The sequence below is a fragment of the Aphelocoma coerulescens genome, chromosome 2 (assembly GCF_041296385.1).
Source record: "Aphelocoma coerulescens isolate FSJ_1873_10779 chromosome 2, UR_Acoe_1.0, whole genome shotgun sequence".
Taxonomy (NCBI): Eukaryota; Metazoa; Chordata; class Aves; order Passeriformes; family Corvidae; genus Aphelocoma; species Aphelocoma coerulescens.
The window spans coordinates 13,715,484-13,739,682 of NC_091015.1; the positions used below are offsets into that span (position 1 = coordinate 13,715,484).

A 24,199-nucleotide genomic window follows, 5' to 3' on the forward strand; every position below is an offset into this window, starting at 1 on the left:
TACAAGATTAATCCTGAAGATTGAGTCCTCCTTCAGGTATAGAGTTCAGGTATAGAAACATCACTGACTTTGCATACCATCCTGCCAGTACCTCAGAAGTCCATTCTTCAGGATCCTTTTCATAATTTCAGATTGAATATTTGTTCACCTTTTCTATCTAAAAATGTCCTTAAGATGACACTGTGGGTAAGCACGAGGCAGAGGGGCCTAGTTCATTGCACAGAGGCTATCAAATGGAAATTGACTTCAGCTAATTAATTTAAGATTCTGAATTAAAAAATAGCATTTAAATTTTTAATTTCCTCTTTTCTCTTTTAATAAGAAATGTTAAGATTTAAAAACAAAAGCATTTGGTTTGCATGCAATTCTTGAATTCTCTATCCATCCCCTCATTACAGGCTGCTTATTACATGAGATGACCCCATCTTGTTTCACTTGTACAGAAGGAGTAATGAAGGCTGTGGCATTCTCTGCTAATTCAGGAATTCAAGTTTTAAGTTGAACCTATTCAGCTTCAGTTAACTAGCAGAAAAGATGTCTTTTCTCTGATGTGTGGTGGTTCTTGGAGATTTTGCTGCTCAGAAATCTTGGCCTTTTGCAAGAATGGATGTGCTATCATTACACACACAAGCCTGTTCATTCTTATTTTGACATGTTTGACTCACTCACCTAGGCTTTCTGTTTTATGGAAAAGGGATAATAAATCAGGTAATTCTTGAGGTTATTTGAAATGGTGGTATCCTACTTCAAGGTAAAGATGGTTTAAAATACACTTTCTGTAGTGATTATGATAAAATATTAAATCAATAAGATTTTCTATGTTGCAAATTAGTCAGATAGTAATAATTTGTAATCTTAATGTTCCAGAACCCTGGGGCTGCTGGTGAAGCGATTGGAGAAGGGTGGAAAAGCTGAACAAGAAAACCTTTTCCGTGAGAATGATTGTATTGTCAGGATTAATGATGGAGACCTGCGGAACAGGAGATTTGAACAGTAAGTGTTCTTACCACACGTTACATTGCGTTATTTGATCTTTAACACTTCACCTTGGAATAATTTGAGGAAGGTAAGAAAAAAACCTCTAAGCTTGCCTTTCTAATAAAGAAAAGGTGCACTAAGGGACATCCGTGTTTTTTATATAGCCAAACTAAAAAAAAAAAAAAAAAAAATCAGGATAGTTATTATCTATAGAGTATATGCAATACTTGTTTGTTTTGTACATGATAAATTTTTTTCTTCTTATACTGGTAAGCTGGTTTTTTTTGAAATTCCCCTATGACTTTTGCATACTTGCAATTCACCATGTTCAATATAAATGGACAACTTGAAGACTGTATTTTTAACATTGTAAAAAGATGTGGTTTTTTGTTTGTGTTAGAACTAAAGATACTGTATGTGCAGAAACTTTGTGGAGAAGTTTGAGAGATAAACATTTGCTTAGTGGTTGTCTGGACTTGGTAGAATCTCTAAATGGTGAATCAGAGACTTTTAAAAGGGAAATTAGATTGTAGTTCACACACAAGTAAGAGAAATAAAAGAATAGAAAAGAGGTATGCAGATAATGAGTGATTTCATGGATGATAATATTGTTCTGAACTCTGTAACATGCTGAGGGCCAAATATAATTTGTTCTGATCATCTTATACTTAATATATATTTGGAACGTGGTTTTATTTGACTCTAACCTGAATTGAAACATAACCCTATACTGTATCGTTGAAAGCAGCGTGTCTCTGCTTGTTCTAAGGTTCTGAATCACAAGTTGTAAAGTCTGTGAAGAAACTTGTTGACTTGGTATACTTTGGATCATGACCTTGAGCCCAGTGTCTGTCTGTACAGACAGATTAAGCAATTTTTCCCTATTTCTTAATGTTGTATTTGGATAGACTAGCGACTTATAAAAATTGATGTGTAAGCTAGACTAGTTGCAAGACTGCCTATAATCAGAAAATTGTGGAATACATAGAAATTTTATAAATAGTAATTTTCCTTCTAATAATTCTGTTGTCACTGTGGTAACAGTTATCACAATTATTGCAATTAGCAAGTTTCAAAACAAAAGGACACTGCAGTCCTGCTATAGAACTGTCTTCATTTCAAGACTGTGATTAAATTTTTGCTTTTCTGAGTTCAGTATTTGCTACATTAGTTGTTAAGCATATTTAACCATAGTGTTGCCCTAAAGCAGTAAACCTTAGTGAAAAGCAGACCAAATGGGCTAGTGAACAGATTCAAGTTTTATGGTTTATGCTTGAGTGCAATGTGTCTGTCAGCTCGTGCTGCTTAATTAACATTAGTAATTATGCTTATAATGTCTCATAGTCTGCCAGTCCTAATTTGCTAATTTTCTGTTCATTTTCAAACCTAGAGCACAGCATATGTTTCGCCAAGCCATGCGTACGCCGTTCATTTGGTTCCACGTGGTCCCCGCGGCGAATAAAGAGCAGTACGAGCAGTTGTCCCAGAGCGAGAAGAACATGTACTACTCCAGCCGCTTCAGCCCTGATTCCCAGTATGCTGATGGGAAAAGTATTAACAATTCTGGACTTCACACATTACAAAGAATGTCTAGAGCGGGTAACCAGTCCGATCAGACAGACTCCTACTCGCAGCTACCTCATAGTGTGAATTCATCAGGGAAACCACCCTCTGGCCTGGTACCATCACCTCAGAAAGTTCTCACCTCCACTGCAAACAGTGGCTATAACACCAAAAAGATAGGGAAGAGGCTCAGTATACAGCTAAGAAAAGGTAAGGCACTAGTGAACTCCTCATACAGCATGAGGTGTGTGTGTAGGGTTTTATGTGTACCCAGTGCCACTGTCCTGGGCAAGATGGCTGGCAGGGGCATGGGGGATGCAGTGGGTTGATTTTTGAAGCCAGGGCACTGAGCTGTCCCTGACAGCAAGCCCAGGAGACCCACCCTGTATTCAGCATGGGCAGCATGCTTGCAAAAGGCTATTTTGAGGAGTGCTTTAACATTGTTTTCTGTTTCTCAGCTAATAAAGTAGTGCAGTAAATGCCTCAAATTCTGTTGGCCAAGACCCAGGGAGTGGTGAACTCTTTAATATAAACAACTAAGCTAAAATGGCCCATGTTCTGCACTTTACAGTTATGACTTTTCAAATTGAATTTTGCCTTTAGGTTTTAGGACTGTTTTGGATCCAGTTAGTAAATTGGATATTCTAATTTCCAGCTAAAGCTTTCATTTTTTTCCACTGAGATGTTAAAACCTTTGGTTGAGATGTAATGTGGTATTTCCTGTCTTGGTCGTTATGCTAATATAATTCGAATGGGGGCGAGAGACACTATTTAAAGTAGTGTGTGCTTATCTCAACATCTGTGTTATCTGTGCGCATGTAGATGCATTGGTACATCCATGAAATTTTTATGATGTGAGAAAATTTGGTATTTTTGTGTAGTTAATGTGTAGATGCTTTTAAGGTAGTTTGAAGTATAATCAATTGACATTGAGATGCCAGTATTATTAACTCTTGGGAAATGTTTTTTTTTTTAAAGGGTTATACATGCTGTAAGCTTTATAGTATTCAAGTGAGCAAGTTTAAGGTTAGATATAATTTGGTCTCTAGCAGCAAGAATAGTATTTATATTACATAGCAAAAAGTTTATCCATATGAGAGTATTCTCCATGAACTCGGAGTACATTTCTGTTAAGCTACTCTGTGCTTAACATTAATAGTATTTATTAATTAATCAATCCTTTATTGAAAGGCACTGGAGACAGTGCATTGAATGGTAGAGGTTTTACAGTTTCACAGGTACCAGGCTACTTGTCACATTATCATTATACTTTCCTTTTTATGAACTTCACATGAACCACCAGATTGCTTCTTTCTGGTTGCTGAATTTTAAGCTCTACAAACTTGGATGACATAAGGTTGAGTTGACAGTTTGCTTCTGTTGTTGATGCTCCTTCAAGAATTTCTCTAGGCCATCAGCTTAGATCAGCCTGCTTGGAAAAACTTGTTGTTATTGGTTGAGTAAGGAATCAGTGTGCTTATAAATATGCTCTCAGTCACTATGGTGATTTTACCTGGGTTTTTTTGTGTCTGTGGAAGTCTTTAGAAGTATTACTTGGACAGTGCCTAAAAAAATTCTCAGCCAGAAGTGGAAATAAATATTTCATACAATTTAAAAGCACCAACAAATGAATATATAATATGGGATCATAATATTTTTGCGTGAAACAAGTATGGTGTTATAGCTCCTCATAAGATGCCAGAATATAATTTTGGTGTGCTATGGATTTTTGACTGTGATATGATGTTGTATTTTGGTCATCTTGCACTGGATACTGTTTTAGAAATACTCCCCCCCAAGGCTATAATGTAGTTTTTCCATGCTGGCACCAATACCTTAGGTGGGTTTGGAGTAAAGGAGATGCATGCAACCTGTTGATGAAAAGTGATGTCTAAGATACTTTAACATCTAGTTCATACCAGAGAAGTTTGATGGCTCTTACAGTAGTAAAAGCTTTGAAATATATTTAGAATATGTTTCAGAAGTTTAAAGGGGATATTTGTTCCTAACAGTTGGCTTATTTGAGAATACTTCTTATGGTGAAATGGCACCTAGCTTGCATTAGACGTAGAAATAGAAACTGTGTTTTATGCATGGTAAAATTAAAGAAAAATGTGCATAAGAAAAGATGCCATTTTAATCATTCCTGTCTTTCAATTGTTAATACCCACTGTAGAAAGAGGCATGCCCCTCCCATTTTGGCTCTCATTTGATCACTCTGAGAGCATACGTATGGAGCAACAAATGCAGCAATACACTTAAGGATGCCCCGAGTATTTTGTTGTAAATATGAGTTCAATAGGGATGTCAATTGTTTTTGATGTTGTAATAATACAGGATTTATAGATAAGAAACACATGTTCTTATCTGTAGTTGACAGGCAGCAGTTATTTCACCAATTAGCATCATTACTTTAAAAACTCATTGTGAGGTGCAATAAGGCATACAAGCATGCAAGGTGTCATCTTAAAATTCAGTTTTGATTTAACTGCGCATTCTTATTATAGGTGTAGTATATGAGAATTGACTCTTTTTCAATACAGACAGACCTTCTTTATTACAGCTGTTTCTATATATTGCATAAGCTCTATTATATAGGATGACATTCTAGAATAACCCTACAGGATGTGCTTCTGTAATTATGATTTCTTAATATTTATTGCTGATTTGGCATTTTAAAATAACCTGAACTTTCATAGGATTTAGCTGTTTAATAAAGTCAGAAGAGAAGGTCAGTCATATGTTTCAGTCAATGTGGAATGTTTGTTGGCTTTTCTAAATGAAAATGGATATCTGTTTATGTTGCCTTAAAGGTCAAGGCCTGAACTTCTAGCATATAGATGTAGGGGTTATTGCTGATATTCTAATGCCATTAAGGCTGTATAGCAGTCTAGCTTAATAGCTCACACAAATTAAGATAGTGCAAGACATGACAGTGAACCTATGTTTATATACATTTTGGTGTAAACTGATGCACAGTAAGTGTAAATAAATAAAAAATAGTTCTTTTCAGCTTATTAATAAAGAAAATAAGACCACTGATATAACACCCAGAGTGTTAGGACAAACTTGATCTCGTATACACCAGGATACTCCCAGAGAGTTCCTTCTTTGGCTGCAAGTGTTTAAGTCAATGCAATTGAGAGAAATTTAGTCCAACACTTATAACTAACCAATTATAGTTATAACTAACCAATTATACCTCAAGTGACTCTAAGGCTCAGTCTTTGAGCACTTAGTAACTCATAGCATTTAGCCTAATACTCACTACAGCATTCAAAAGACTGCTTTTCCATTGGGCATTATGCTACTCAGATTTCATATCTGCTGCTTTTGATACTGCTTTACTAAGACAAGCCTGAAGTACTCAGTCTGTAAATTAGCTTCATCTTACTTGACTGCCCTTAAGTATAATGCTCATTGCATCATTCTATCTATAACTACATATCATTCTATCTATAACTATATATTTGTATGCCTAAATTAAATATAAAATTCTTGAAGTAAAATGACAGCACTGAGCTCACATTTCTTAAGTTGGTCCTAGTTCCACCAAATATTTGGGTAATTTTTTGTCTGAAGTATTCAGTGCATCAGGACTTCAGTCCACATCTCCCCACTTCCAGAGGGTGACTTAGGTGCTGACCATGGGAGTTGTGATCATCTCTTCCTTTTTGGCCTCTCTCTTGCCAAGCAAGAAAAAGAAAGGGAAAGAAATGAGTGACAGAACTGTAGCATACCTTACAGCTGGAAAGCTGTAGCAATTACCAAGTCCATCACAGACAGGACATAGCAGCTCTGTTCTAGAAGATGGTGAGTCCTGGAACAAAGGAGGCACCTCTGCACAGTGCAGGAGAGAAAAATGTTTAAATTGTAGATGTGAGCAGGATTATAAGACTTTGCTCTTCAGAGTCTCCTGTATTCCTGTTTGGCTTGCTGGCCTTGCTGAGGTTAATCATGCTACATCTTGCATGCAGAGCTGATCTGAAATGCTGCAAGTCCCACCGGGGGACTGGGCATTCCATGCTATGGCATGGTGACACTCAGCCCTACTGCACCCAAGTTCCTTTCTGCAAGAAGTCATTACAGACACAAATAAGTTGCCATTGATAGTTTGGGAGTATGCTAATTTAAAATGGCATCATATTTGCTCTGCAGTAGAGCACATCTATGGACAATTCCTTGCTTTGCTTGGGTTCGTATAGCAGAGTGTACAAGACAGGACCCTGAACTTGTCTGTAAGATACCCTGAATCATGTATCTGAAGTGTACAGATTTATATGCATTTTTCATTATACTCTCCTGTTTTCCCCACACAGTTTCTTGAGCCAGACTTTGAACTGACATTTTAAATTTTTGTTTAAAATTTCTTTTGAAGTGATATGTTTTCTTAAAATTCCTGTTCAGATGCAGAAAGAGTGTTTGTCACTTTTGAAATGAAGCATGTAGATGCCTAAATTACTTCAGTGACTTTGAGAAATTAGATTCAAAAGTGAGGCAAATAATTTTGGGCATTATTAGTCACTGAAGAAGCATAAACTGCTTTAAGTTTCATCTTTCCATTTTTTAAAACTACTTCTGATCACCATTAGCAGGCTGTAGCATAAGGGGAAAAGAATGTTTCTATTAGGTTGATCAAAGATCTTCTTGAAAGGTCTGAGCTTTGCTTGGACAAAAAACCCCACACTTGTTCCAAATCACTCAACTACATAAAAATGGGCATGCAATTAGTCTTGATCGTGCACGTGGCTGCAGAAATTTTGTAGACAGCTGAGCAGTCAGCCTTCTAAGCAGTTATTTGCATGTACAGTAAGCCTGACTACATGTGCACAAATTGTGAAAATATGGGGCTTAAACTAGGAGCAGTAAAATGGTCTTGGTTAGTTTAGTGATGCTCCTTACTGTAAGAACATACTTGCTGTTCAAATCTTACATGAGGTTCAGTCCTTAATAAATAAACTGCTTTCCAATGTGGAACACTAGGATAATTAGTTCCACAGTCATCCATCTGTACCTGGATCTCCAGAAAGAGTCTCCTGTGAAAAAACCAGGAAGCTGAAGTGCTTTTAAGAACAGTGTCTGCTCTGACTATTGTTAGAGAACACTTGGGCCTTCTGCTTAGTTTTATTGTAATGTTATCTCTCTCCTTATTCTCCATCCAGGTATAATCTACTACTTTCATTAAATGACGATGCTTTATTTTGTAATTTTTGTGATTTTGTGTCACACACTTTCTATCTGCAACCAACCTTGCTTATTGTTTTAGGAAGGGTAGAGTAAGTTCTTTGTCTTTCATGAAGAATCTATACTTTCCCTTAACAATCCTTTATTCTATCTGAGGACTGTTCACCCACATGAGTGTTCCTTGTTTAGGTTGCTCTGAAATGTTCTCTGCTTTTTTTGCATAACTACTAAAAAATGTGGTGCCCAGTTGTCAGTTTTTAGATGTTTTCTATTGTTTTAGAAGTGAACTTTTGTGTATTTTTTTGTTGTTGTTGTTTGTTTATTTTTTTCGTTGTTTTTTAAAATTTAGGGGAGCTCTGTCTTGAACTACCTGAGAACGCATCTGCATTTTCTGAAATTAGATAGGAAGGAAGAGCGTGATTTACTTCTAGCACTGCTTACAGTGCTGAAAGGGAAGACAACTGTAGGAGAAATATTACAAGATGTTCACAGTGTAGGTCCTTCAGTTGTTCTTTACTGGTCTATGAACCAGTGTCCTTTTGAGAGGGATGAAAACACTGCAGAGGTGATCCTGGCCTTTTGTATCCTATCCTGGCAGTTATTTCTACCCAGGAGCACATTTTGCTGCTGAGAATTTAGACCTGCAGTTGGTGCTGAATGAGGAGCACACAACTTTTTGTACAGAATAGCCTTAGAAAGACAGAAATGTTATGCCAGACACATCCTTTCCACAATCAAGAAGGTAATCCCAGCATTAGTGAGATATTAAACACTTCTTCTCTGGGAGATAAGAGTCTAGTCACCTGTAGTAAAATTTAATAAAATTTTTAACATTCTGCCAGTTTATGATCAGACTGCTTCCAAATGAAATTACAATGTTTGTTTTGAAAACATGTTTAATTAGATTATAGGAGTGGATTTTGTCTCCCCCTTGCCTTAAAGCTAGTGGAACTTTTTCTTCCAAGACAGCAACTGAGACATCAAATCTGCCACTTTTCTGTTTGTAAAAAATAGATATTTTACCATTGTAACTGCCCTTTTTATTCATTTAAAACTACGTTGTCTTCAGCTCAGAACTGGCTGAGCTCTTGAGGGTAAGGAGACCTTAGAAGGAGTGTTCAGCATCACATTCAAGAAAAAAAGGGAATTCTAACTTGTCGAGAGAGCTGCTGATTTATCAAAGCAGCCTAAGAGCTTGAATTAGAGAAGTTAATGGGTAATTTTGAAATGTTATTATCACTTGGTATAATTTGATCATTGTCAGAGACGACAGCTATAGAAGGAAGAAAATGTTTTCTACCCTTTCAAAAATTTGCCCTTTTGAAAATCTAAAAGAGATTAAGGTGAACATAGCTTTAAAAACCTAAACATTGCCAAGTAAGGCTCCTAGATTTGTGCAGGATGACTCCCATGTTTTCAAAAACATGGAAATTTCTTCTGTTTTCTATTCATTGTGGTTCTGCCTTTATGTGTGTCCAGTCTCTCCTGTATTACTGGCATAAATCGGAGGAGCCTACAATATGTTTGCACAGTTCACTCATTATTATAATGCTGTTTTACACCCTAAGAACTGAAAACATTTTATCAGCAGGAAGATATTAAGATCTTATGTGTATTTCTATCAACAGGAGAATGGAAATGAATGGAGTGAACTAAATCAGTTATGTGTATAAAAAAGAAAAAAAATTAATATCAATTCAGTCACAGAAGTCATATTTATTTTTGTTCCTTGGTTGGATGTATTCATTTATTTCCCAGTCCTGTGAACATCTAATTTCTATATAATAAGCATAGTAGTTCATGAAGCTGTATCATCCAGCTAAGAGCAGCCATGGGGCATGAATAGCACACTGAAGCAGAGAAACTGTAAAAGGAAAATTATACCCAAAAGCTGCCTCATGCAAAGCTGCACAGAGCAGCACAGTAGAACATAGCCCAGTTGAGTCCCCTTCTTACCACAGAAACAAGTAATTAGAATTTTCTTCTGCTAATGTCTGGGCTCAGTGTGGATTTGTGGCATTCTGCAGGCTTGGGTAAAGACTTTCTGGAGATTTGACAGCAGAAAATGCCAGAGTCCAAATTTATATCCTGTGTGCATTTGTAATGTGAACATTTCAACTTCTGTTTTTTCCATGGGGGTTTGAAGTGCTGTGTGTGAACCAGCCATCTGTAATGATGCTGTAATCAGGCAATGGGGATTAAGCTTATTAATAATGAAATATTGTCCTGGGAGTGCACTCATGTTCTGATATTACTTTAGAAATTTTAGCAGACAAAACCTGTACTCAAAGAGCAGTATTCAGCACAGATCCTTAGAATAAGAAAAAGATAAATTCCTTAAAAAGCTGAGATGTGACTTAAAAAAACCTTATTCAGATAATCTTCACGTATTGCAGGGAATTAAAGAGCTCTATGAGTGTTTGAAGCATCATTAAAATTGGGAGGTCTCCTAAGTAAAATATGGATGTTACGAGATCTAGTATTTTTTATTTTTTCATCTCTATGTAACAGCACAGATAAATTTTATATTTGCCTGAAAGTGGATGAAGACTTTCAAATTCAAATGTCAACTATCTTGAACGCTGTAGAAGGAAGGGAAGTTGTCTCAAATAATTAGCCTAGAGGAATTTATCCAAATTTCCTGAACAATAAGATCTACATGCCCTTACTGTGTATACAGGAGTACTTAGTTATGTTCAAGATGAAGATTTTAAAAGCTTGTGTCACGCCCAGTTCTGTCACCTGTGTCAGTTTACTTCTCAACATGATTTTGGTCTTGATAATAAAATATATTGCACTAAATTTTATTCAAAAGCAATTGCGCAGATTTCAGAAATCTGTATGTAGGCTACTGGTGACTGTATTGGACTCCTGCTTTCTTTTCATGTGTGAATATTAATCTGCTCATTAGCAATTAAACATAGGGAACAAATTAATTAATTAATTGAAATTATTTAACATTGTAGTGAGTTGACCTTGGATGGACACGAGGTGCCCACCAAGCAGCTGTATCACTCACCATCCTCAGCTGGACAAGGAAGGGGAAACACAACTAAAAGCTTGTGGGTTGAGATAAGACCAGGGAGAGATCACTCACCAATTACTGTCATGGGAAAAACCAACTTGACTTGGGGAAATTAATTTAATTTATTGCCAATCTAATCAGAGTAGGTTAATGAGAAATAAATCCAAATTTTAAAACATGTTCCACTCACCCCTCTCTTCCTCCTGGACTCATCTTTACTCAATGAATTCTCTACCTCCTCCTCCTCCCAGCAGTGCATGGGGATGGGGAATGGGAGCTGCAGTCAGTTCATCACGTTGTCTCTGCTACTCCCTTCTCCTCAGGGGGAGGACTCCTCACAGTCTCATGCTGCTTCAGAGTGGGGTCCTCCCTATGGGAGACAGTCTTTCACTGGCATCTCCAACATGGATCCTACCCACAGGCTGCAGGTCTTCAAGAGCTGTTCTAGTGTGGATTCGTTCCATGGGGTCAGTCCTTCAGGAATGGGCTGCTCCAGCGTCAGGCCCCCCAGAGGGTCACAGATCCTGTCAGCAAACCTGCTCAGTGTGGGCTCCTCTCCATGGGGCTGCAGCTCCCTGCCAGGAGCCATCTCCACTTCAGGCTTCCCACAGGGCACAGCCTCCTTTGGGCATCTCCCTGCTCTGGTGTGGGATCCTCCACAGGCAGCAGGTGGATCTCTGCTCCACCATGGATCTGCATGGACTGCAGGGGGACAGCTGCCTCTCCATCATCTTCTCTATGGGCTGCAGGGAAATCTCTGCTCCAGCACCTGGAGCACCTCCTCCCCCTTCTTCTGCGTTGTCCTTGGGATCTGCAGAGCTCTCTTGCTCACTTGTCTCTCTGGCTGCTATTGCACAGTTGGTTTTTTTCCCTTCTCAAATACATTAACACCTCAAATGGTTCAGTAGTTCTGTGTCTTTCACATGGTTTGTGTTAACCTTCCCAGGGCTCATAACTGGGGACTGTTTCATAGAAGTTTGGTTTCTGTCCCCATGACATTTCAGAAATGGGCATGTTGTGCAGCTTTTGGGGACCTGCCTGATATTGCTGAGTCCTAACTGCAGGTTGCAGTAGGTCAGCTTAAATGTAGGTTGGGCCTGTGTATGTGCTTAGTAAGGGAACTTGAACTGAAGACTTGCCTTGACAACCTCTGATGTGTTTCAAATGCAAGTTGTAGGTTCTGGCACTGTTGGGGTGCTCTCCACTGGATGGCCAGCTGTTTTCATGCTGCATTAAGTGTCCTGAATAGACTCGATGTGTAATGTTGAGGGGAGGAGTGGCAGGTTTCAACGTATAATTTCAAGGGTTGTTGGTAAAATTGGACAGATTGGATTGAAGAGAAAATCACAAATGAGCTTTCTGTGTAGTAGGGAAGGCTTCTGTTTGTCCTCAGCTTGTGAATCCTGGAACTGGTGTTATACTTAATTTCTCTGAAATACAAATGAGTTTCATTTGCTGCCTTGACTGGACTCCCTCTCTGGATTTCTCCAGGTCATTTTAAATGCCTCTGTTTTTCTTCAGTCTGTCTTAGCCAAGTGCAGTCAGTCACCTGGATGTACAGCAGGACCTCAGAAGTGGCAGCCTGGGTTTTGCTCCCTGCCTGCATGACAGACAGTGGGGTGGAACCCAGCAAGAGCTGGGGTGAAGCCCTGGGGCAGAGGAGCTGTTGATTGAAAAGTTCATTGAGAGCAGAAGAAATGAGACCACTGAGCTCCTGTACCATCACCTGCAGTGTCCACAAGTGAGCTGACAAAGCCCCATGGCCAGCAGCATCGGCTGACTGTTGCTGTTGAAAGAGCTGCAAAAGAGAAAGAAAGGATCATTGATGAGATCCAGATTGACAAGGGGGAAGACAGTGATAGGATATCAGATATGCTTGGTTCTGATTCCTTGTCACTCAGCTCATCTGAAATAGAAAGTCAGAAATATGGCAATGACTTGGAAATCATCAGAACAGCAAGTTGCAGGGAGGGCCTGCTGAGCCACCTGTGCTCAGACTCAGAGCTTCAGCTACAGCTTTCTTGTAGATCTTTTGTTTTCTTTTTTTGTCATGAAGTAATTGCATCTTATATGTATTTTCATGGATTGTATCAGAGAGGTATACATACATTCTGCTTGGTAAAAATAATACGTGATATAAAAAATGTGCATTTTAACTAGTAAAGTACATTCTTTATGCAGGTACAGAAGGCTTGGGATTTAGCATTACTTCAAGAGATGTCCCAATTGGTGGCTCTGCTCCAATTTATGTGAAAAACATCCTTCCGAGAGGTGCAGCTATTCAAGATGGGAGATTAAAAGCTGGAGACCGATTAATTGAGGTGAGGAAATGTTACATGTTTCTTGTCTGTGTTTTGGCATGAGCCCACATACTTTTTCACTTCCAGAGGCTTATAGTATTTAATATTATAGGAGAATTTTTCCCTCTTTTTAGCTTTTTTGGCTTTTTTTTTTTTTTTAGGTAAGAGATCTTGTTGCTGGGCATGTTCAGTACCTAACTTTGAAAAGCTGGACCCAGACATACTATAAAAACATAAATTTACTTGTCCTTATGTGACTATAGTGTCATAGTCTAGCATTGCTGTTTATTAATAAATTGAAGCAAAGTGATTCTAGTAAGTAGAATTAAATCAGCATGGAGTGACAGACCAGAAATTATTGAGGATGTTGCCAAGGATGGAAGGCAATATCCTGAAAAGGTTTAGTGAATTAACTGAAAGGGACATAAGAGGAGGGAGTTGTACAGAGAATCAAGGCCACTTCCCTCCTGAAGGAAGGATGTCCTCAAGGGAACTAAATTTCTCTTAGATAGGTGCACCGCAGAGATCTTTCTGCAAATCTAGCTGGAGTGATATAAGATGTTACCACCCACAGCTCTTCATTACTGTCCCTAAGCCAAATGACACCAGAGGTACAGCTGAGTCTGTAACTGCCTCTCAGTGCTCTAACTTCACTTTACTGCAAAATTGGCCAAGTCAGCTTGAATTGCTGCTGGAGGATAGCTCCCTATAATTACTGTAATTCAAGGTAACCCAGATGACTCGGGTAGAAGGGGACTCAGAAGCGTTTAAGACGACAGCTTTGGCATCTCAGCTGCGTGAGCTGTGCTCTCTCATGAGGGGAAGGAAAAAGATGGTTTGCTGACTTCTGAGGACCATGCTCCCTTGCTTAACACTGTAGTTGGTTTGCCTTCATTTCCAATATGTTTTTGAGCAGGCAAGCCTGAGATTATTTGATCTTTCTCTGGCTTCTCCCTTACTGAAGTTAGCTCATACAGTGGGAAATTCTGCATTTATTCCATTCCTGCCTTTCCTGGTCAGTGGCATATGGAGGCCAAGGGATTGGACCACTGAACAGAGGCAACATAAAGAGTAGCAACCCCAAAGTTATATGGGGAAAAAATCACTTTCTACTTTTGTCACAATTCATTGTGCTAGATATATTTGGAAGGTATGTATAACACCAAGACACATGGAAACAGGACCAGTTTGGGATCATACTTTGATTTTGCCAAAAGATATTTATGCAGAAGTTCTTGTAAGAAATTCTGGTAAATGGGATTGGATGTCTTTAGAGTATACTGGACTATACTGTTGCTGCTGAGAAGGAGGGAAGTAGACTCTCTGGCTTGTTATTTGTATTTGTATGGGAAGGATGACTATTTAATTAGTTCTATTAAGTGAAAGCTGTAGTGTGAGCTAATAAGCAGATTGCTCCAGTGAGGGTTTTCTGATACTGTCCCATGTGATTCACATGACTTTTCGCTGTAAGTGTCTGCTGGTCTCCCTGTTTTGGAGTCTTACTGATTTCTAACATTTCCTTTGTTACAGGTAAATGGAGTTGATCTAACAGGGAAAACTCAAGAAGAAGTTGTGTCCTTGCTGCGAAGTACCAAGATGGGAGGGACCGTTGCCCTTTTGATTTTTCGACAGGAAGAAACATTCCATCCAAGGGAACTGGTGCGTAAAATAGAGAGCAGCTAAGAGATTTAGATGAGTATGAGCAAATGATTTGATCTTGTCACCTGCTAGTAAACATGCATGGCCAGCACTGAATATAAGAAAAAGGAAAAAAGCTATTTTGCTTTATTTAGAACATTTTACATGCATGTTTTCTATTTTCTTCATGATCTGCTATTGAAATTAAATATTTGTTGATAATGTATAAGTGAGAGCTTTATTTTGAGTGAAAAAGTTTATTACAGAAGAAGCTATTGCATAGACTTTATTTGGATGCATGCAGATAAGTAGATTATTTCATATCTTTCTAAGGTCAAATCTATGTTTGAAAGCCTGCCATTTGTCCCACTACCTGCTCACTAATATGTTCTCGAACATATAATATTATGCCAGAATAGGATATGTAAATACCTTTCTATCAAAAAAGTGGAAGATATAAGAAGTAGTAGCCTTTTTTGAATATAAATGTAATCTCTGTGGAATGGAAACCCTGCAGTTATTAATTTAGCAGGGCAATTCGGAAGATGTTTCTAAGGAATTTACATTAAATAGGAATAAAAAGATGTTTCATACTGTACCTGCTCCACTTGCGTAGTGTATATTGATATTTCTCTGATAATTATTCAAGATAATTTCTGTTATGAAAAGGTAGACTCTGAATGGTAGCAGTCTTACTTTGTTCTGTACTCAAACTGCTGAAGTTATTTATTATTTGTATTATTGTAGCTGTATACATCTCTAAAATAACTTATTTGGCTGCATTATTGTGAGAAGATAGACAAATATAAGTATGATGAATTAATACCTTCATTTTTCTATTGGATTTGTGTTATTTTGAATGCAAAGAAAATGAATTTTTGTTTGGCCATTTCAAGATATTAATCATTAGCCTTTTACTTTTCAAAACTACCATTAAACATAGGAAGTCAAAGTGACAGGGAAGGTTGCAAATGAACCAACTTTTACCTTAACATTCTTGGAACATGCCTTCAAGTGACTGAAGTGAAAGCTGTCATAAAGTGAAGCGAAATAAAAATTTGAAATCCTATTACAGCCTACCTTATCACTGTAACAGTGAAAGCAATCTGTTTATAAGATCCTGTGTTATAATTTTCATGGTACTGCTATCTTTCGTAAAGATGAATGAAAATGCTTTTTGAGATTTCTAAATAAAATTAGAAGTAAGAAAATGTCTTAATTTTGTGTATATTATTTCTGTGGTAAAATGAGGAAGTTGTAATGCATAATTTGACATGAGATTTTGTTTAAATAATTGTAACGAAGATAATGGTGTAAGTAATGCAGAGATTTCATAGCAATACATTATCTAGTTTTAAAATAACAGCAAGTCAGCCCCCTTGAAGGAGTTCAATCTCAGCAGCCTCCTTGCTGTGGCTCAGGCAATACTCTCAACTACTTTGGCAAAGTCCAGCAAAGGGAAGCCAGACCTTGCCATAGCTGTGTCAGGTAGCAGATGGGCTTTGCACTGTGTAATGAGATCAGATCTGAACTGGTGTGTTTTTCTGCAGCTCCAGTTGAACAAATGGTATTGTGAGGATCTGACAGTACATGTGTGTGATGATCCTCTGTTGAATAAGGATTTGTTTGTTTGCATTCTGACATGAAGAACTCTTAGGTATGCACTGCTGACTGCTGTCAATGGGCAGGAGCAGAATTGCTGGGGAAGGTGTTGAACTAAAAGTCATCATAAAGGCTGTGGTTCTTTCTTCTCTGGTAAGAAATAATCCTCAAAAAAAAATAAAGCAAGTCTTTTCAACCAGCTCTTCTCACTGATTTTTACTGGCATTTTGAAAAAAACAAAACAAATTAAAAAACCAGTCAAACAAACAAAAAAGCCAAGAAAAAAAGAAAGAAAATTAATATTGACATAGAGAGGGGAATGACCTGAAATGATGTCATTTCATCTTTTTCACATGCAGACCTTCATTGGCCACTTAGGAACAATTTCTCTTTGCATCCTTTCCCTATTTCTCTCATATTTTCTACATGTTTGTGTTTAAATATTAACTGAATGAGATGTGTCTCAGAAACCATATGTATAAAATCATGTTATTTTATGTTATCTATCTTATTTAGGGTAAGACTTGCTGTTGCTTACTTAGAACACTCAATATTAAAACCATTTTATGTTTGCCAACATTTGTACAGATAGTAATCCCAATAAAACAGGTGTTTAGATTTTATGTTTTATATTTTGGGTTATGGCTTGTTGAATGACTTGTGAAAAAAATTAAACCTCTTTGGGTTTCAAGTAAAATGAAGATTATAAACTTCAGAAAAGTTAAGGGGTTTAATGTTGCTGTTATTATCTGGAAGGGGCTTATGAAAATGTGTAATTGTAGCTAAAACTCAGGGGATTGTTAAGCTGAGCCTGTTTAGGTTGGTATGGCATCTCTGAAGCTTGTGTGGATCAGGTCAGGTATGTGTTTGTGATGATCCAGTGCAGCAGATCATGATAAAAGCTAGTAAAATGTGGAAGCAGGGAATCAAATCAAGTTGGCAGAAGTCAACTTTTCTAATTAGTGAGATCTGGAAGAATGATTATTTTTCTCCAGAATATCAGGCATTTTATTCCTTCTACAGTTACCTAATGCCAGATAGGAAACGTATTAGGGCTTGTCCACACTGATGTGAGGTACAGACATATTATCTCTTAAAACCCTTCCCTCCCTGCCCCCTCTTTTTGCAAAAGGGCCAAGGATTACTGTGGTTAAGTAGAGCTCCTGTAGCACTGTGGTTACCTCACATAACTTGTGAAGCATTTGCTTAGAGCTGCTACTGACTATGTGACTCCTCTGAAGGATTAGGTTATTTAGCTTTTGAGCTATATTCTCAGTATCAGCAGATACTGGCTGGCAGCATTAGTCTCCAGTACCCCAAAAATTAATATGCTCATTGGTACATGTTCCTGGTAGTTGTCTTCATTATTTTTACCTTTCTGGTTGTTAGCTTCAAGTTGAAGCTTACTGGATGCTTGCATTACTGCTTTGCCACTACATTTTTGTGCTTTACCATTTGAATGTCCTACAAAACAGCCTAAAGCAAAAATGTCCAGTAAACCTTAGCATTTCATTATGGCCCAGCAGAGTGGAAAGAAATAGCTGGTTAGCCCAAAAGTGGTCAGCCAGCCAGCACCAAGGTGTCTCCTGAGTTCTCAAATGGATTTTAATATAAGTGGATGTGGGCTTGGAAGAGCCATAGTTCCTTATGTGTGTTTCCAGAACTGGTTGTGGGATGCATTTTCCAATGATGTGTGTTTGCCTTATGTGCCCCAAGACACAGGTGAGGAATGCAAAGTACAGGAGGGTCCCATCTCTGGTGAACTGAATGCACCTTCCTGTCCTGGGATAAGCAGTGATGCAGTTGTGGCTCATCCACACATGCTCAAAACGGGATTCCCTTTCTAAAATGAGAGTGGATGTTTTAAAAAATAGGTACTCAAAATATTCAGAAGGGTTCACCTGTACTGCTGAGGTCATTCTTTGAAAACTTCAAAGTGGAAGGGAAAAGCCAGGGGAGAACTCCTCTGAATGAAAATGTTCCACCAGCCAGAAAATAGTGCAAGCAGTCGTGGTTCTTCCTTGGGCAGACAGTCACCACCCTCATAGCCAGGTAGAGTCAGGTGCATGTACCATAAGAGCACTGGAGTTATTTCTGTTCACTTCTCATGTAGTGGGTGTTTAGACAAATTTCAGTCAGGGGTGTGATGAACACCCTTCATTTTTTATTACCACTTCACATCAGAATTAGAGCTTTTTGTTTATCCCCTTGCTGTTAGATAGTATATGTCATATGTAGTTGTGTTCTTATTTATTTTTTTTACTTCCTTTAGAGTGCAGAACAAAGCCAGTCACAAATTCCAAAGGAAACGGTAAGAGCTTTGTCTTTTCCATACTGGAAGACTCCCAAATGTTTTTAAATTGATATGGCACTTCTCCATCAAAGTTTTACCGATCCTTCTTTCACCTTACATACTGTAGATGGCTCTCTGTAGCTTTACATTTTAAATGCGTTTTTTAATGTAATTTCAAATACTGTTTGAAAATTATATAAAATTCTCTGATTATGTATGTTCAAGTGCTATTTGAAATTACATCTTTTATGTACAGCCAAAGGTCTAAAGTTAGATGATGAGTAAACTTTAGCTTAGGTTACATATTGAAGCTAATTGTTTAAGTCATGGTTGTATGATGGAAATCTGAGATACAAACACAGAAATTAGGCAACTGGGATTTAAGTCTTAATTGGATTCTCATAGCAAACCATTGGTAGGTTTTTTTAAGAAACTGTATGGAAGTAGTATAAAGTTTAACCTTTTGAGGGCTGCAGAAGGTCTGTATATGATGTGCCAGTGAGGTTCTAGATTGAGGTTGTGTACTGCTAATATACCTCACTTTAGTCAGTGGAATATGATCACTCCAATATACAATATACTAATACATCTAAAAAGTTTTTCTAAAATAAAAGGTGTATTTTACAAAATACCAACAGAGAATATAACAGTAATATAGCACCTTAAAGATATACTGTATCTTAGTTAAAAACATATTTCAAGAAGCTCCATTCAGTTAGGTACCTATTTAAAAATGAAATAATAAATTATATTATGGAGAAATGGAGAAGATTCTTGTTGGGATTTGAAATAAGTTAGGCTGCTGAAAAACAGAAAGAGCTTGTCTAGATAATTCAGAATGTGTTACCAGCAATAGCAAGATGGTGCCTGGAATAAAAAGAGTCAGGACTAGGTGAAGATATGTAAGAGCCATCTCAGAGAGGTAATCAAGGGTATGTTGTTTGATGCTATTAATTTTTCAGGCCAATGGAACGTAAGTGAAAAAATGGGAATTTGGGTTGAATGTTAGCAGTATTCACTTCTATCCTTCCAGCTTTTAGTGTCCTTCTATTGAAAGTCCTCTCCTTAAGGGCTCTGCAAAACTGTGGGTGTGTCATTGTTTCAGACATGCCTTGCAGTATCTCTTTACTGCATCTCATTAGAGTATGGATGTTTTTATCTGGATAGTTTCTTACCACGTACTGCTGATATGTAAGGAGATCAAAGATCAAAGCCCAGGATAGTATTTCTACCTGTAACCGAATACCATTGAGAATAATTTGTGGGTGCAGCCTTATAAAAGTGTCCTGGTTTTAGGAGTTGAAATTCCACCCCAAAAGCTCATTAAGATAAGGCAGATTGCCTATAAGGTGTTTATAGAAATCAGTTGCTCATCTGTTGCAAAGTTAATGTTCTGTAGCAAATTCCATGGTGAAAACTTTTCTTTGGCATTCTTGGAACCAATACCCAGACTTCATCTAAGGAAAGATCAAAATAAAATAGGTATCTCCCATTTGTTCCCTTTAGACATGGGGTAAAAGAATGCTTATGCAGGAGGGACAGGGAGTGTATGAGTAGCTAGGGATTTCTGAAAAAAAAACAGCTAGAAAGCCCTAGCAAGCCTTGAAAATATGGAAGTGAATTGGAAAACATATGAAGACTGAGTAACATATGGTGACTGAGGGAATGAAGCTAGAAACCTGATCAATACCAAAAAAAATTGCCTAATGTCTTGGGTTTTTCATTCATTATGCATTGGGATTTTTTGTTATTTATTTGAAAGCTGAGAACAACAGTGATTGATAGGAATCTATCTAGTAGGAACACTAGGTCTCTTTATATTTGCCGACTCCTGTATGTGAATTAAAAAATGGACTAAATGTGAAAGGTGTCAGTGGATATTTATAATGCACAATGCTTTTGCACTTATCTTCCTTGTTCCAATCTACTTAGCTCTGGATGAGTGTGGTACTCCAGTTTTACAGAACTAATTTTCCTGAGCTGCACATTAATAGTACAGTCACGCATTCTTTATTATTATTTTTGAAAGTATTTTTCATTGCTTTCCTTTATTCTCCTTGGTTCTGCCTTAATACCTGCTTATTTTTCCTCTGTCTACTTTTCAGGTCTTTGAGATTTCTAATCTCGCAATTTCTATTTCTGTGCCTGCTCTGATCTTTGTGCTGTTAGTTGTGAGATTTTAGTCTTCAAGTGTCAAGGACTTGATAGTAGAAAGCAAAGAAAAAAAAAAAACCAACAAAAGAGCATGATGAAGGCAGTGAAGCTACAGAAATGATAGAGGTGGAATGCAAGTCTGTTTTTCATTTGAAGGCAAATGGTTGTAGGGTTTTTTGTTGTTGTTGTTGTTATGTCTTTATGGAGAAATAGAAGAAAAATGCACCTTTGAAATTAAAAAAAAAAAAAAGAAATGAAGAAAAACTCCCTTGAAAGTAGAAGGCCTGAAATAAAATCACAAAATATCAAGCCTAACTTATCAACACATTTTTCACTCAGGGGTTACCTTCATGTAACTGTTACTTTGAAATGGTTTACACTAATATTGTGGCACTTGTATGCAGTAGTTACTCCTCATAGAGGTAAAAAAGAAAACCTTGAAGGTAATTTTTTTCTTAACTTGTGGCCTTGACAGAGTTATTCCTTACAACCCATATAAAAACATATGAATTCAGTTTTGTTATACACCATCACAGAATAAAGATTCTCAATCTTAAACTTCCATATGAGGAGATTTTGTAATTTGATAGGCTCACACAATTTAAGCTTTGCTCTCCTGTTTTACGTAAGAAATGCAAATTGCTGATGCAGCTTCAGCTTCTATCCAGTAACTGTGCCCTGGTGAAAACAAGACTGGTGTTTTTACCTTTTGCTTTGCTTATGAACAGAGCTGGTGCTCTGTTTCATCATGAAGCAAAGAAATCTCCTGTATCTTGGTTGAAAGGTTCTTTCACCCAGCCAGGAGTTTGTGCCATTTGTATAGCTGATCACAGCATGGAACAGAGGCATCTATTTCTAAACAGGGAATTTGGCATGTAGGAGATTGGCCATAATATGAAAACTAGTAGTTTATCATTATTACATTTCTGTTTCTAAGCATAATTATCTTAATGCTGTTACAGTGCATTGAAATGAACTGTTAATTATGCTATGTAAAACATCTGCCATTTAATTTTTCTTCATACTCTTTGAAAGTTGATAGTGTTTCAGTAATATTTTGCTTTTACAATTGTCATTCACTGTTTGTTTTCTGAATTCAGAACCAGCAAGTTAACTTTCCCGTAAGCCTAATGCTAGAAAAATAATAATTATCATATGAGTAAGTATTTTCTAAGGAGTGTTGTCTATTGATAAGAAGAGATTTAAAGTTAGAATTCAGGATTTCATTTCATGATTGTTGCACTCAGCAGCATGGAAAAGCTTCAGTTTTCTGTTCTCATTTGTTTTTCTGTCAAATTGCTGTAAGTGAGCAGAATGTTATGAATTTAAGTGAGTGCAGGATTCGTAACAGTGACACAACAAGAGTGGTTGGTGTGTTGGAACAATATATAAATGTTTAGCAGCACTGATAGAAATTGCAAATGGAATTGCTTTTTATTTTCTTCTGAACTCAACTGTTTGATACTCCTGTTGTTATCTAAATTTAATTTTGATCACTGTGTTTTTTCAGATGCAATTGCTGTTCTTGCCAAATTCTTCTGTGTGTGATTCTGAGTAAATTACCAGCTACCATTTTTATGCAAGAATTCATTACCTATAGGAAAGGGGTGATACTGGTCAGAGGCATTTTGTAAGAACTAATGCATAGTTATTTTTGTATACTTTTTGTATGTAACTTTTCATATTGTGAATGTGAGAGGTAATACTAGCAAATGCCTAGAAATACATAATTTGTATTGATTAATGAATAGAAAATTCTTGTGGAAAAAAGCACAGTCAGTGTTAAGAGGATGGTATGCTGAGTGCATATGTGTTTGTCTTTTGCTCAAAAGTTTGTATTACTTCAAGATACCTAGTCACTGGGGATGTATCCATAGATATTTTTTAAAAGCTGTAATAAGTTCCCACCATTTCCTATTTAGCACTTCTATAGAACTTCAGCTTGGTGATCCAAGTGTCTAAACATTGAGCCAAGATCATAGATGGACTAATGTCAGACTATACCACCAGCAGTGGTGTTGTCAGTAGGTACAGAATGATTTTATTGAAAGAGGATATGTCTGACTGATGATTAAGCTGATGCTGTTATTTCCTTCATGTGCTTAGATGTATTTTTGTACCTTTTTTCCTAATGGTGTGAGCCACAAGGGGGATTGCAATGTTTTAAAGGCATTTTTAGTGCTATTTTGAGTGATTTCAGCTAATATTTTTAATAAAGTTGTGACATAAGAAACAGATTGCTGTCCATATGAAAGAAATAGGTAGTGAATGTGTGACTTCTGCAAGGTACTGTTGTCGTTTCAGTCTTTTACCATAGCAGATACTCTAGTATTGAATAGCATGTTCTGGCACATTAATGACTGGAGATAAGACATTAATTCCTAGTGAATAATTAATACAACAGTTAAGTGACTGTGTTCATGAATGCTTTTTGACCAGTCTGAATTTCCTGTAACGTTCAGTGATAAGCCACATAAACTTCTGCATAATGTGGTGCTTGGAACTGACCCTCAGGCTCAGTTTTGACTGTTACTGGCTGGTGATACACCTGGGATGTGGTGTGACACATTTAAACTGGCTTTGTGCACCACCATAGGGCAGCTTTGGTCGCTTTCTCAACACTGGAATTGGTAACACTTGCTGAGCAATTCCCAGTTCCATGGAAGAGAACATGTGTCCCTCCACTGTGACAGGCTTGTGTTAGTGCCACCATTGCAGTCATCCAGAAGCCACGCCCATGTGTACAAACTTGTTGATTTGGTGTAAACCTTGTTTTACTGCATCATTGCCTTTAGACTCATGGTGTTGATTCTCCCTTGATATTAAATGTAGGGAAAATAGTGAGATGAAATGGTTGGCTGTGGTTGTCTGAAAGTCAGCAGCAAAAGTAGGAGCGAGACACAGATCAGTCTGAGTGCCCCATACTGGCAATACTTCATGGGGAATGTGTTTCTTGCCATGGATTTCTACAAAGGAATCATTTCTCTTTCAACTTGTTTTTCCTGTCTGTCTTTTCCAGACACTACCTCTTTCTTTGGTCTTTCAGGTCTTGTAAATCCTATAGGCCAGTGAGAGAAGTGTAAGGATTTTTAGGGGGCTCTGTCATTAGTGTGTTGGGCATTGAAGTTTTTCTTGAAGAAGGGATAGTGCAGAGAGCTGTAGTTTTATAGGCTTCTTTGGCAGAGCAGACACCTGCTGTGTACCTAATCCCTTGGTTTTCACTTCTCTAGGATAAGCAAAGTGTAAAGAAACGGGGTTAGCATTACAATCACATGTTTTTGTTTCAGGACATACAGTAGGAATACAGTTTGAGTAGGAGCAACAGTTTTGAACAGAGTATGTTGGCCTGAATAAAGGACAGTCATTATGGTACCTGCAACAGACTAGTCCTTGTGAGAAGATCTGAGATTAAGAACCAACAGAATGTAATTTTAATGGTCTGATCAGTTTTTTCAAATGTAG

At 37.5% G+C, this 24,199-nt stretch overlaps 1 protein-coding gene across 12 annotated transcripts in view; it reads left to right on the forward strand.

The window, feature by feature from the left end:
• The window catches only part of PARD3 (par-3 family cell polarity regulator), a 449,586-nt gene that overhangs the window by 240,692 nt on the left and 184,695 nt on the right, over window positions 1-24,199 (forward strand). For 8 of the 12 annotated variants that reach the window (XM_069006483.1, XM_069006487.1, XM_069006484.1 and 5 more), the window contains 5 exons: window positions 868-993; window positions 2,369-2,751; window positions 12,932-13,071; window positions 14,581-14,709; window positions 18,563-18,601. In XM_069006483.1, coding sequence (XP_068862584.1) covers window positions 868-993; window positions 2,369-2,751; window positions 12,932-13,071; window positions 14,581-14,709; window positions 18,563-18,601 — 817 coding nt within the window. The remainder of the gene's footprint in view (window positions 1-867; window positions 994-2,368; window positions 2,752-12,931; window positions 13,072-14,580; window positions 14,710-18,562; window positions 18,602-24,199) is intronic. The other 4 variants (XM_069006485.1, XM_069006493.1, XM_069006490.1 and 1 more) reach the window with 1 other exon arrangement.